At 52.8% G+C, this 12,444-nt stretch overlaps 1 protein-coding gene across 1 annotated transcript in view; it reads left to right on the top strand.

The window, feature by feature from the left end:
- Window positions 1–12,444, top strand: part of GRIK4 (glutamate ionotropic receptor kainate type subunit 4) — a 173,745-nt gene that overhangs the window by 59,963 nt on the left and 101,338 nt on the right. Inside the window, exon 2 of the mRNA XM_071576151.1 lies at window positions 2,543–2,674. Coding sequence (XP_071432252.1) covers window positions 2,593–2,674 — 82 coding nt within the window. The 5' untranslated portion in view covers window positions 2,543–2,592. The remainder of the gene's footprint in view (window positions 1–2,542; window positions 2,675–12,444) is intronic.

Here is a 12,444-nt window from a genome sequence, read left to right as displayed (position 1 = left end):
GGGTGTTCCTGTAGCTCCCAACTGTTCCTGGGGGCTCCTGCTCAAACATCCAAGTGCTGGGAAGCCGTTTGGAGCAGTGGGCATGCCTGAGGTGGAGGCAGCATCCCCCTGTGCTCCATGTTCTGGGTAATTACAGCCCTGCTGCTCGTGGAGCAGAGCTCAGTGGGTGCCCCAGATTTATTATTTAGCTCTGCTGTTGACTCAGAGCTGGGGCTGCACAGGCAGCTGGGGCTGCTTCCCTGGCAAGCTTGGAATTGGCCTCTTCACCAAACAGGGGAGGGGGCTTTGAGTTCTGCCCCTCGGAGCTGAAGTCACAGGACCCTTTCCCAGACGAGGTTACCCTCTTGCAGTTCACCTTGGCAGAGTCTCAAATGAGAACTGTTTGGCTTAGCCTGGGAGTTCACAGAGCCACAGAATCATTTAGGGTGGAGAAGATCTCCAAGACCATCAAGTCCACCTTGTCCCCCAGCCCAGGGCACTCAGTGCCATGTCCTGCTGTTCCTTGGAGCCCTCCAGGGGTGCTGTGCAGGGACTGGATGGGTGTCTGGGAGCCCCAATTCCACAGCCAGGGCTGGGACACGGCTGGGGGGACATTTGACAGGATCCTGCTGGTTTGGCAATACCTTGGGAAGGTTTGAAATAACTGTCTCAAAGTGCTCAGTGTTGCTCTACAGTCTGTCTCTGCTGCTGCCAGTGCTGCCAAGGAACCATTTGCCATGTGCTTAACCTTTTAGGGCTTTTCCTCTTTAGGAATTACTCTGTTACTCCCACTACAAAAAAAAAGAAAAAAAAAGAAAAAGTGAGAAAATTGACATTGCCCTTCCCTCAAATCACCCTCTGAATTCCAGGTGGTTTGGGGGAGTTTCTGCTTTTTAAAAATGGGCTGAGCACCCCAAAATCAGGATGTCCTTCCAGTGCACAGCTGAGATTTGAGGATGGGATCCCTCAGTTTTCTGGAACTGAGAGAGTTGGGATGCAGAAGGCAGCACTGATGGAGGGAGCTTCCCAAGGGAATCATGATCCAGAAATGATCAAACCCCAAGGAGTGGAGATGTCCCAGAGCTCCCTGTGTTGTCTTTGTTTCTGGGGCCATGTCTCCGTATTTCCTGTCTGTGCAAAGGGATAGTCCCTATGGAGACTGCTGAGATAAGCTGCAGGAAGTCTAAATGTAATCTAAAAATAGATTAATTGAAGAATTGCAAGTAAAAAGCTACATCTTTTTCGGACAAAACTCCTGGTAACTTCAAAGGCAGATTAAAGACTTTGCCTGTGTCAGGACTTTAATATTTGGCCCAAGAATTAGACAAATGGAACAGTGTGAGAATGTTTGCCAGAAAACTGGAGGAGGGAGAGATAAGGTAACAGATGAAACACTCAAAGTCAGCATTTAAGGACATTGCTGCCTGTGGAGATAATTTTATCAGCCAGAGAGACAACCATTTTTTCTGCAAAGTAAAATCTGCCCTCCACGGAGCTGTTTAAATGGTATTTGTTACCAATTAGTTTGGCTGTGCCGTGGGAGGCTGCTCTGGACAGCCAGGGCCAACTTCTGTGCTGCCCTTAATTTGGGGATTCTCTGTCTCCTGCTCTTCATTTCGGGGGTGCTTTGACTTTGGAACTCAGACCTCTGTGTGTTGGGGTGGTGTTACCTTGGATGGAGAGAAACAAAGATGATCCTGGCCCAAAACCTCTTGTTCCTCAAAGGGAGGGAAGGAGGAGTGACTGTCACTGGGGCAGGAGCATCACCAAGAATTGCTTTTAGTTTGGTGAGGCCAAAGTGATTCTCTGTCTCCTCCACCCATTCCTCACGTCGTGCTTTGGTATGAAAATGTTTTGTCCTATTCTAAACCCAGAAGTCAGTGTTATATTTTGAGTTTTAGGCTGCTTTGAATGAAGAAAGAAAAGGGGAGTGGGTGAGAAGGTTTAGATGTGACTCAATATTGATTTCCACTTGTTTTTGCTGAAATGCTAAAAATGCCAAGATGAAATATTTGCACTTTTCCTTGTGCTTCTTTTGAATTTTTTTTTTATTTTTCCTTTTGTTAGAAGCTCTTTGCCCAGTTCGATTCCAACCCCTGAATAATTCATAGCCCATAAATAGCTTCCTCCTCCTCTGGCAAACAGATCCTTTGTGCCAGTGCTTGGGCAGCTGGAGCAGTGCCAGCTGCTGAGGGGTGCCCGGGGGCAGAGGTGCTCACGGGGCACTGTTGTGTCTCTGCAGAGTTATGTCATGGGCAGTGCCAGCTGCTGAGGGGTGCCCAGGGGGCAGAGCTGCTCACGGGACGTTGTTGTGTCTCTGCAGAGTTATGTCATGGGCAGTGCCACCTGCTGAGCGGTGCCCGGGGGCAGAGGTGCTCACGGGGCACTGTTGTGTCTCTGCAGAGTTATGTCATGGGCAGTGCCACCTGCTGAGCGGTGCCCGGGGGCAGAGCTGCTCACGGGGCACTGTTGTGTCTCTGCAGAGTTATGTCATGGGCAGTGCCACCTGCTGAGCGGTGCCCGAGGGCAGAGGTGCTCACGGGGCATTATTGTGTCTCTGCAGAGTTATGTCATGCCCAGACCAGCGAAGGGCTCCATGAGGATTTCTGGAAGATGCCCCGTGTCTTGGCGCCTCTGGTGCTGCTGCTGCTGTGGCTGATGAGGGTCTCTGGCAGCCCCCACTCGCTGAGGATTGGTGAGTAAGGACCTTGCTCTGACCTGTTTGGCCACCCCCAACCCCCTGGTTTGGCCACCCCCAACCCCCTGTTTGGCCACCCCCCAGCCCCCTGGTTTGGCCTCCCCCACCCCCCTGGTTTGGCCACCCCCAACCCCCTGTTTGGCCACCCCCCAGCCCCCTGGTTTGGCCTCCCCCACCCCCCTGGTTTGGCCACCCCCCAGCCCCCTGGTTTGGCCACCCCACAACCCCCTGGTTTGGCCACCCCCAACCCCCTGGTTTGGCCACCTCCAACCCCCTGGTTTGGCCACCACCACCCCCTGTTTGGCCACCCCACCCCCCTGTTTGGCCACCCCACCCCCCTGTTTGGCCACCCCCAACCCCCTGGTTTGGCCTCCCCCAACCCCCTGGTTTGGCCACCTCCAACCCCCTGGTTTGGCCACCACCACCCCCTGTTTGGCCAGCACCACCCCCTGGTTTGGCCACCCCCAACCCCCTGGTTTGGCCACCCCCAACCCCCTGGTTTGGCCACCCCCAACCCCCTGTTTGGCCCTTCTGTGCAGCAGTTTTGGACAGGGGTTCCTGGGTGCCCCCTGCCCTGGGGGGCTGTCCCTGCTCGGGTGGGTTGGACACACCTGCTGAGCCTCCACCTGCACTTTGGGAACCTTCTCCCTCTCATTTTGTGATTGCAGTTCAGGTTGTGGTGGGTTTATGTATTTGCATTGATTTTTGTGGTGTTGACGTTGCCTGATGGGAGTCTCTGCCTGTGTAAATGGAAAGTCACTGCTCAAAGAGACACTGAGAAATCAAACTTGCCCCTGCCAGGTCGTGCCCCCTCAGTGCTCTCCTGCCTCCACAGGAAAGGAAATAGTTCTGTCACAAATACATTTGTCCTCCATCGATGGCCAGGGAGTGCTTTGAGCCCAAACTGCCCCTGGTTAAGTGATGCCACAGGAACATTAATAAATCCAAATTACTCCATTTATAAGAAAATCCTGTGCATTTTGTCTCCTTTGGGTTGTATTAAAAGGTGTTCAGGAGAGGCACCACCATCTCCCCTCGCTGCCTGTGTGGATTAGGAAGCAGAAATGCATCCAGAAAGCTTGTAATGAAACTTGCCTCAAAGTATTGACACTTTGCTCTGCTGTTTAGGCAGGAGCTCTTCTCCAGGCTGCTCTCTCTGCAGCACCAGCTGCTTTATTAACCATTTGGTGCAGATAAGAAGCAAATCTATTCCTGTCCCCATTTGCAACTTTCACGGGTGACACTTGGAGTAAAATTACTTCTCCCCTCTGCTAGTGGAGCATGAAGCAGCTCAGAAATATGGCAGGGGAGGGTCTGTGCTGGCTGGTTTATGTCCCCAGCAGTGATTCATGTGCAGCACTCACAGTGCAAGGGCTCAGCTCTGCAGGCTGTTCCCTGGGGCTGGGCACATCCTGCCTGGAGCCAGCACAGAGGCTGGGGGGGATGGAGAGTTAGCAGGATGCTGAGGGCAAATTTCCTTCTTTATTGCTTGTGTCCCTCCTGTCCAGTGCAGTTTGTACCTTGGGGTGTGTGAGCTGCAGGGAGAAGCACTAAAAACGTGTGAGGCAAAAATGAACGATAATGGCAATGAAGAGAATTGTGGAGCATTTAGTGGAGCTTCCCCAGCTCCCAGAGGATATCCATAATCTGCAGAGAGGATCCCACAGGGCAGTGTGTTCCTCAGCATTAACATTTGGAAGGGTGATGGTGACACTGGTGATGAAGGTGCAGCCAAGACTCCTGAAAAAGGAAGATGCTGCTGTGGGTCCCCCTGGGCAGGTACAAAACCTTCTCCCAGGGTGTGCAGGCTGAGCTGGGGGATGCTCAGCTGTGCCTTTCAGTGCAGGCAGGGAGAGCTGGGGCTTTGTGGCAGCCTGGCTTGTGCCATCCTCAGCACCCCAGAGCCCATTTCCAGCTTGAAGCTCCACTCCTCTCCTGCTGGAGGTGGAGCAGCACATTTAGCACAAAGCACAAACTCCTTTCCTGATGCAGTGCTGCTTTCTGCCTTACCCCAGCCCTGTGGGGGCGATGGAATGAACCGTGCTTGGGTTTGCTGTTCCCCAGCAGAGCAGTGGCCTTGGCTCTGAACCCACGAGGTGCTGCAAAGCAGAGACACCATCCCTGAGTCTCACACGGTGGTGCTGCTGCTGGAGAACCTTTCCGCTTGGAATTAGGATTAGTGTTCAGGAAAAGCAAGCTGTGATGGGGGCTGGGTGACTCTCCATGGCAGAGCAGGGGCACTGGGAGCTGCCTGGGTGGGGGCACAGCCAGTGGCCCCTCACCAGAGGGCTCTTTGTTTCCCAGAGCTGGGCTGGAAGCAGAGCAGGGCACTGGGACACGTGTGATCACCTGCTGTGTGTGTGAACCTGCTTTTAAAGGATTAAAAGTAATCCTCACAGAGGAACTCCCGTGGGCTGCAGGGCCCTGTGCCCGAGGCTGTGCCCACACACCGGGGGGGCAGCAGCAGCTCCTTGGATGGACGGAGGTTTTCCAGCCCCTTTGTGTTTGGGCTGTGCTGATCCCAGCCTGGCTTGGGCAGTGGGGTGGGAGGAGGGTGCAGCTATTGGCATAAAGTATTAATGTTTTGCCCACATACTAAAAAGACCCAGATAAGTTCATTAAGGTGAAGTTATTTCTCATTTGCTGCTGTGGAGTGGTGAGAGGTAGAGAAAAATGCAATATTCATTTGCTATTTGCTCTTTTAATTTTTGGTATTCTTCTAGGGGAGTGATATCTTATTTATGGGGTTTGAGTTATGTGCATAAATCTTTATTTGTATAAAAGCCACCCATATAGATGCCAGGCCCTTTCAGCAAAGCCTTGTCTAGACTTACAATGAACCACAGAGTGGTTTGGGTGGGAAGGGACCTTAAAGATCATGTAGCTCAGGTTGCTCAGGGCTCCTCCAGCCTGGCCTTGGAACACTTGCAGAGATGGGGCAGCCACAGCTTTTGGGCACATCTTATCCTTGGCTTCTTTGCAGTTGTGCCCAGGCAGTGCCGTGTTACAGCCTGGCAGGAGTGGCCACCAGTGCCCCCTGTCCTTGCCAGTCCTGAGAGCTCTTGTAAAGGCAACTCACCCACAGAGGCTCCTTCAAGGGTAACAGGTGGGGTGTTTTTCAGGAGGAGGCACCTGAAGCTGTTCAGAGAGGGGCTGGTGCCCGCTGTGGGTGCCCCCATGGCAGGGCTGGGTGTCTCTCCAGTCTGCAGTTTTGCCACATAAAGCATATTGAGCTCCTGGTCTACAGCTGAGGAACCCAACAGGATAATAATATGAATAATAAATAATAAGCAGATTTACATTTCAGGGCGTGGAGGGAGGAGAGAGGAGGATTCAGTGAGACAGACCATCTCTTTAGGTGTTCTGCACCTCAGTGGCAGAGTTATTTTTCCTGATGTGTTCCTGTTCATTAATGGCCAAGAGGAAGGTTATATTGCCCATCCCCAGAGGCCTTTAAGCTTTGTTTTGATCCATTATATATCCACATGCATATTATACAGATATAGATCTTTGTGTGCAGAGCATCTGGAGGGGAAAGCCAGCTGGTGGTTATGGAGAAGAGCTGTGTTGCTTCAGCAGCAAATCAGCCCTCTATTTCTTCACTTTCTTGTTTATTGGAAGTTATTTGCCCACCAGGGCAGGGCAGGTGACAGAGGATGGACAGGGATAAGTGCAGAGTTCTGCACCAGAGGTCTGGTTTTTCATGTTCCTGAATGTTCAGGATTCTCCCAAAGCCAAGGATCAGGATCTGAGAGTCACATAACTTGTTTTAGATCTAAATCCTGTTACTGCCCCTGGGCAGCACTTTTGTGTATTTAACTGCTGAGCCATTTTTAATACAGATCTCTTTGTTTCATAGGGATAAAGCCTGGTCATAGCAAGGGCTACTCTGCAGTTTCTTTCATTATTTTCTCATATATATATATGAATAAAAAAGTCAATTACATGAATGAAAGATCCTTGAGTCCCTGCCTAAACAGCTGCCAAAATGAATTCCAGCTCCGAGCCAATTTCAGCAGAAAGCTCCAGTGTGGCGTGGGTGGGATTGGGCATTGGTGTGCCCTCCAGGCTCCTGCTGCCCAGCCCCTTGCCCTTGGCTGCTGTGTGGGGATGGATTTCACACGCTCTGTGCAGAAAGAGGCCTGAATTAAATATCCCTGTTGGAGTGAGTCCATCCCCCTGCCCAGCCCTGGCAGCCCAGAGCACCTGGGAACTCAGTGCCAGCTCAGCAGTGCTGTGAGCTCCAGGTTTGTCCTTCCCCACAGACCAATTAACTGGCGGGTGAAGAACCATCTGACTTGAATTTGGGGATTGGACAGGAGCTGGGTTGAGTTACAGAACTTGGATAAGAGCACAGGGGCATCCAGTCCCCCAGGCAGGCAGGAGGGTTCTGAGGTGGCTGCTCAGGAGGGGCACCTGAGCAGGTCTGGCTGAGGAACCCTTGACCTGCCCTTGGGGAGCTGCATCCCTGCAGTGACTGTGATGTGAGTGGAAGGTCCCTGGCAGGAGGGGAGGGGAGGTTTTTGCAGATTTGAGCCAGTGACCCAGGCTGGTAAAGGTAAACTGAGACAAAGCTGACTTTGCTCCCTGTGAGCTGGTCCAACCTTTCTGGGCAGGGAAGGTGGAGGGTGACAGATGGGAGGGCAGGACAGCAGGGCCCTCCAGCCTGTTGGAGCCGAGCTGAGATCCCACACTGAGTGCAAGGGAAGGGTCCTGGTTCTCCCTGCCTGAGGCAGATGTGCCTCATGCTCAGGGGCTCAGCCCCTGCTCTCCTGCTGAGCAGCTCTTGGCACATTCCCTTGTCCTTGTTCTCTGGATGGGTGCACTGCAAGCTCAGGAGCTCTGGGGCTGCTGAACTCAGTGAGGTGTTAAAGCCTCTTGCCTGGCACGAGGCACTGCAGGGCTGGTGGGCAACTTTCCCAGAATGGGGGCTTGTGACCTGAAAGGGCACTTCTCTCAAGTGCCCCTCTCAGCTCATGGCTCTGGCTCAGGGTGAGACAAACACGCCCCTGCAAAGCTCAGAGCCCAGATTGGCCTGGCTTGGATTCAGCAGCTCTTGATATCCAGGTGTTGGGAACCCATAGCATTGGAAAAGGGCCAGTCCCAGACACAGAGAGCAGTCTGCTGACAAAGCAGGGGGGTGGACCCTGGGGAGGGGTCTTGCCTGGCTCCCAGCTTTGTGCTCCTCTTCTCCTGCACAGAGACCTCCTGGGATGAGGCTGAAGCTGCTGACTGAGACTGGTGGCAAAAATGCTGAGGAAAAAGGGAGGGATGGAAGGGCTTGAAAGAATGGGATTTGCTTTCAGTGGGGTGTTGGCTGTGAAGGCAGGAAACTGTGGGCTGTGCTGGTGGGCAGGGGGCACATGAGAGAGGGACAACACCCAGGGCACAAGCCATGCCTGAAACAGCTGGGAGAAGGCAAGAAAAATGGGTGCCCTCAGCCTGTGTTTTGTTGCTGGGAAAGGCATCCAAGAGGGTAATGTCACATCAGGGTGGCTTCAAACCCCAGAGCCCTCCTTTGGGGTGTTAGTCTGGGCAGGGCAGAGGAGTGTGGGAGGCTTGGGAAACACAAGGTGAAAAAACTGATTGGAAAAAGTTCCTGAAATGAGGAAGAGCCTGGAGATGGGAACTCCTGGCTGATCCTGCCTGAGAGTGTGACGTGGAGCAGTGGCAGGGAGGGACCACAGGGCTTTGGGGCTGGCACAGACCTCCCTGCAGGGTGGAGGTGCTGACCTGGTGCTGGTAGGGCTGAGGGCACTCCATGGGCACAGAAAAAATTAAATGCCAAGTTCAGTGGCAGAGAAGCAGAGAAAGCAGATGAGGTGGAGTTAGAGGAGAGCAACGGGAGGATGTGAGAGGAGCAGCAGCTTCTCCCAGCCTTGCCAGCCCTGACTCTGCCCCTGCCAGCTGAGGACTGTGCATGTGCAAGGGCTGCAGGGAGGGAGGGCTCATTTTCCCAAAGACATCACTAATGAATTCCTCTTGCACCTCCAGACACTGTAGGGGTTTGGAGAGACTGAATTGAACTGTATGTGAAAGTGGTGGCTGAATGTCAATGCTGCTGTCGAAGCCAATTTGGGAGCTGGAAAGTGCTAAAAGAATTAAAATTGTTAAATGGAAGTAAGTCTACTTGGTTGAGATAAAATAGGGTTTAAATGAGTGAAATTATCTGTGGATTACCTTGTTAGAGTAGTGCCTTATTTAATAAACCGAGTTTTAATCTGCTGCGAGGATTCCTGAAGGAAAACTCGGTCTGTGGGGGCACAGGGATGGGATGAAGGGGAAGGACCAGCTGTGCCATCAGCCTCTGGAATGAAACACAAGAGTGAGGTTTGCTTTGTACCTTCACAAGGATCTGGTTCACTGCTCTGTGAGTGGTTTGATCATTGTCCAAGTTGCTTGGGCAGTTCCTCTCCCTTGCTGGCAGAGTGGGGGTGGTACCATCCAACAGCACCTTCTGTGAGGTGACACCTGCCCTGGGTCCCCCTGTCCCTGGGGAGCATTTCTAGCACAGGGCCATGTGTATTTAATCCTTCCTGGAGTAAATAAACATGCTCAGAGCTCTGCTGGAGCCCTGGAGAGGAGGAGCTGCCAGTTCCTGTGGTGAGGAGGGCACAGAGAGGGTTCAGCCTCACCGTGAGGGGAGAGCACAGGAATTATTAATGGCCACTGATTACCTGCCTCTGCAAGAGCAGAGCAACCAGCAGGCACTTTTAGCTGATTTTGGCTGATTTCAGCTGCCCTCCTGACTCAGTGCAGATGTCAGCTGTCATCTCCAATGCCTTTCTGACCCATCTCTCTCTGGTGACAGCCATGAAAGCATAACTGCTCCAGATGCTTCCGAAATTGCCCACGGAGGCAAAGGATCTGCTCTCAGTGCTGAGCAGTCACCTTGCAGCTCTGGGGGACTCTGCTCCTCCTGCTGGGGCTGGCACTGAGTCTGGGAGATTCCAGCATGCAGGAAGGACACCTGGGCAGGGGCAGCATGTGGTGCAAAGGGCCAAAGCACAGGGAGGGAGGAGGCTTGGTCTTCCTTAGCTGTGTAACTGAGGTTTCAGAATAACTGTCTGATGTTCTGTACTTGGAGGATCTGAGAATTTTCAAGCTGTTTTCAGGCAGTTTTGAGAGAGAAATCAGCTCCAAGTCTTTGGTGGGTTGGGAGGCCCAGATGGGATGCAGGAGTCCAGGATCAGACTCCAGCCCTGTCTGGATTATGCTCCTCTCTGTTCACAGGAGATCTATCCTGTAAATGCTACATCTTTAGTAGCCTTGTTGTTGTCAGGAGGGCCAATAATTCTGCCTGCAGGCAGAGCTGAGCCAGAGCCTGCCCACCCTGTATTTTTGCCTCTTTTCCTGGGCATGTCCAACAGCCTGATCTCTATAAATTCCAAAGGTTCTTGCAGCTGGAATTGTGTTCAGGGAGGGAGTTACAGCTGGGGTGGCAGGAGGAAGGCAGGGAAGGGGCTCCACTGCCCAATATGTTATTTGTTTTGCTGGAGGGATTGTGCTCACCTGTTGCCCCACAGTGCAGGCTCCCTGGAGCTGGTCTGTGCTTGCCACATCCCCTGGAATTACTCCTGTTCTCGTATCATAGAGGTGCAGGCCTGGATGAATGTCTGAGCTTTAGCCTGAGGCTCATCCTACATGAGCTTTAAACTTCTGTGATCTCCTTGCCAAGCCCAAGGGGTAGTGAAGTCTGAAAAGTTGTGATGTGGTGTCAGTTTGGGTTGTCTGAGGATCTTCACATTCATTACAAATTCCAGCCTCTTCCCAACCCTGATTTTTAGGCTTTGTAGACCTCAGGATCTGACAGATCTTGTGCTCGTGGGTGCCCATGTGCCCACTGTGGGGTTGGACACACGTTTGGTGACCTGCACCTCTCAGCAGACCTGGCTCACAGCCCCTGATCTCCCCAGGGCAGGGTGTCCCTCACTCACTTCCCCTTGGCTGGCCCTGCAGGGGGTTTCTGATCAGGCTCAGCTGCCTCTCAATCCTCCCACTGCTCCAGTGTCCCAAGTCCCTTCTGTCCATTCTGCTGTTTGGCTTCAGCACATTCTGTCCCACATCCCCTGCCCAGAAATGGCCTGGCAGTGGCAAACCTCCAGTATTCTGTGTTTGTATCCATTTCAGTGGCACATGGAGTTTCCTTGGCATGGTTTTTCACTGGGGGCCCTGGCACAGTGGGAAGAGGCACTTTGTTATTCCAGCTGTGCCCAGAAATGCAATGATCACACAAGGTAAAGCAAAGCAATGGCTGAGTTGGCAAGAAAATACCTTGCAGTGCTTGTGCACAGCCACAGGTTTGCCATGAAACAGCCAGCCCAGGTGCCTGCCCAGCCCCAGCTGGGCCAGGCTGGGCTGCAGTGGCTCTGCTCTCAGCAGAGGGTATCTCCCAGTCCCAGTATGACCAGTGTCTGTGAGGTGGTGCTGTGGGACAGCCCCTGGCAGGCCTGGCAGGCACTGTGGTTGTGCAGGTTGGCAGGACTGAGGGGCACCCCCAGGGTAGGAGAGGGGGCTGAGCTGACTCGGGTTTGGGAGCAAAAGCTCCTTTTCCTTGCAATGCTCTGGTTGAAAGCCTGTTCTTCTCTCCTGCATTTAAATCCCACGGAGCATCTCATTAGGAACAAATGATGCCTCAGGCAGTTGGAGCCATAGAAAAGTAATCTTTATTAAGCACCCTCAGTGGTCAGAGTTACTTGATGAGCTCCAGAGTTTTATTTGCAGGCAGCTTGGGTTGTTGTGTAGCAGGAAAACACTTTGAACTCCCTCTGTTACTGTTCTCAGTCCCTTCAGCCCTGCAAACACTGGGGCAAAATCCTTGGCACTGAGAACAAAGTGAAGGGAAGAGACTGGGTGTGACAGGTCAGGAACGTGCCTGGAAAGGGGTACAAGGGGCTGCAGCACATCCTGAGCTGCCCTGAGCAGGACACAGACACAGCCATTTCCCTGGGAAACCACACAGAACCCTCAGAGTGGGGTGGGAACATCAGCACAGAACCTTCAGAGTGGGGTGGGAACATCAGCACAGAACCCTCAGAGAGGGGTGGGAACATCTGTGGGAATCTCTGAATGCTGAGTTGCTGTGTGGGGGGCAGGACTGGCCTCTGGGAGAGCAGCACATCCTCCTGGAACCATCCTCTGCCTGTCTGTGTTGGCACCTACTCTAAGCTGGACGTGGCTGGTTGTGTTTCCTCTCTGGACTTTGCAAGTTCTCCACAGGTGTTAGAAATGAGCTCTAAACTGCAAGCACAAGGGTTGCTGAAAGCCCAAATAAATGTGAGAGCACTGCCAGGTGTTTGGCTTGCTGCTGGCTGCCTGGAGGGAGATGGAATAGAGTTCAGGAAAATAAAGCCAAACCTGTGGTGTGAGCTGAAGGCACTCCCCACCTCAGGTGTAACCCTGGGAGCTGTTTGAGGCTCTGCTGCTGCAGTGTGGGATATTTCCAGACTGCCATGGAGGCAACCCCAGCCTCTGCTTGAGGTACATCAGGGCATTGGAAGGCCAGGAACTACAAGGGAGAGAGAAAAGGTAATCTGTGACCATTGTGCTTGGCTTTATGAGAGGAAATGAGGTGAAGGAGGAGGCTCAGAGATCCACCTGCATCTGTCCTGTCAAGCATGTGAGGCTGACACAGCAAGAGAGTGTTACAAGCTCTTCTTTTCCTTTCTATAACATGTCTCATTTACTTAATGGCCTGTAATGGCTCTGGAGGAGCAGTCACTGTTTGTCAAGTGGCAGCCTCTTGGTCACAGCAGCTCAAGCATTCG

Source organism: Pithys albifrons, chromosome 23 (assembly GCF_047495875.1).
Source record: "Pithys albifrons albifrons isolate INPA30051 chromosome 23, PitAlb_v1, whole genome shotgun sequence".
In the NCBI taxonomy this organism is placed as follows: domain Eukaryota; kingdom Metazoa; phylum Chordata; class Aves; order Passeriformes; family Thamnophilidae; genus Pithys; species Pithys albifrons.
This window is presented reverse-complemented; position numbering and strand designations above follow the sequence as displayed.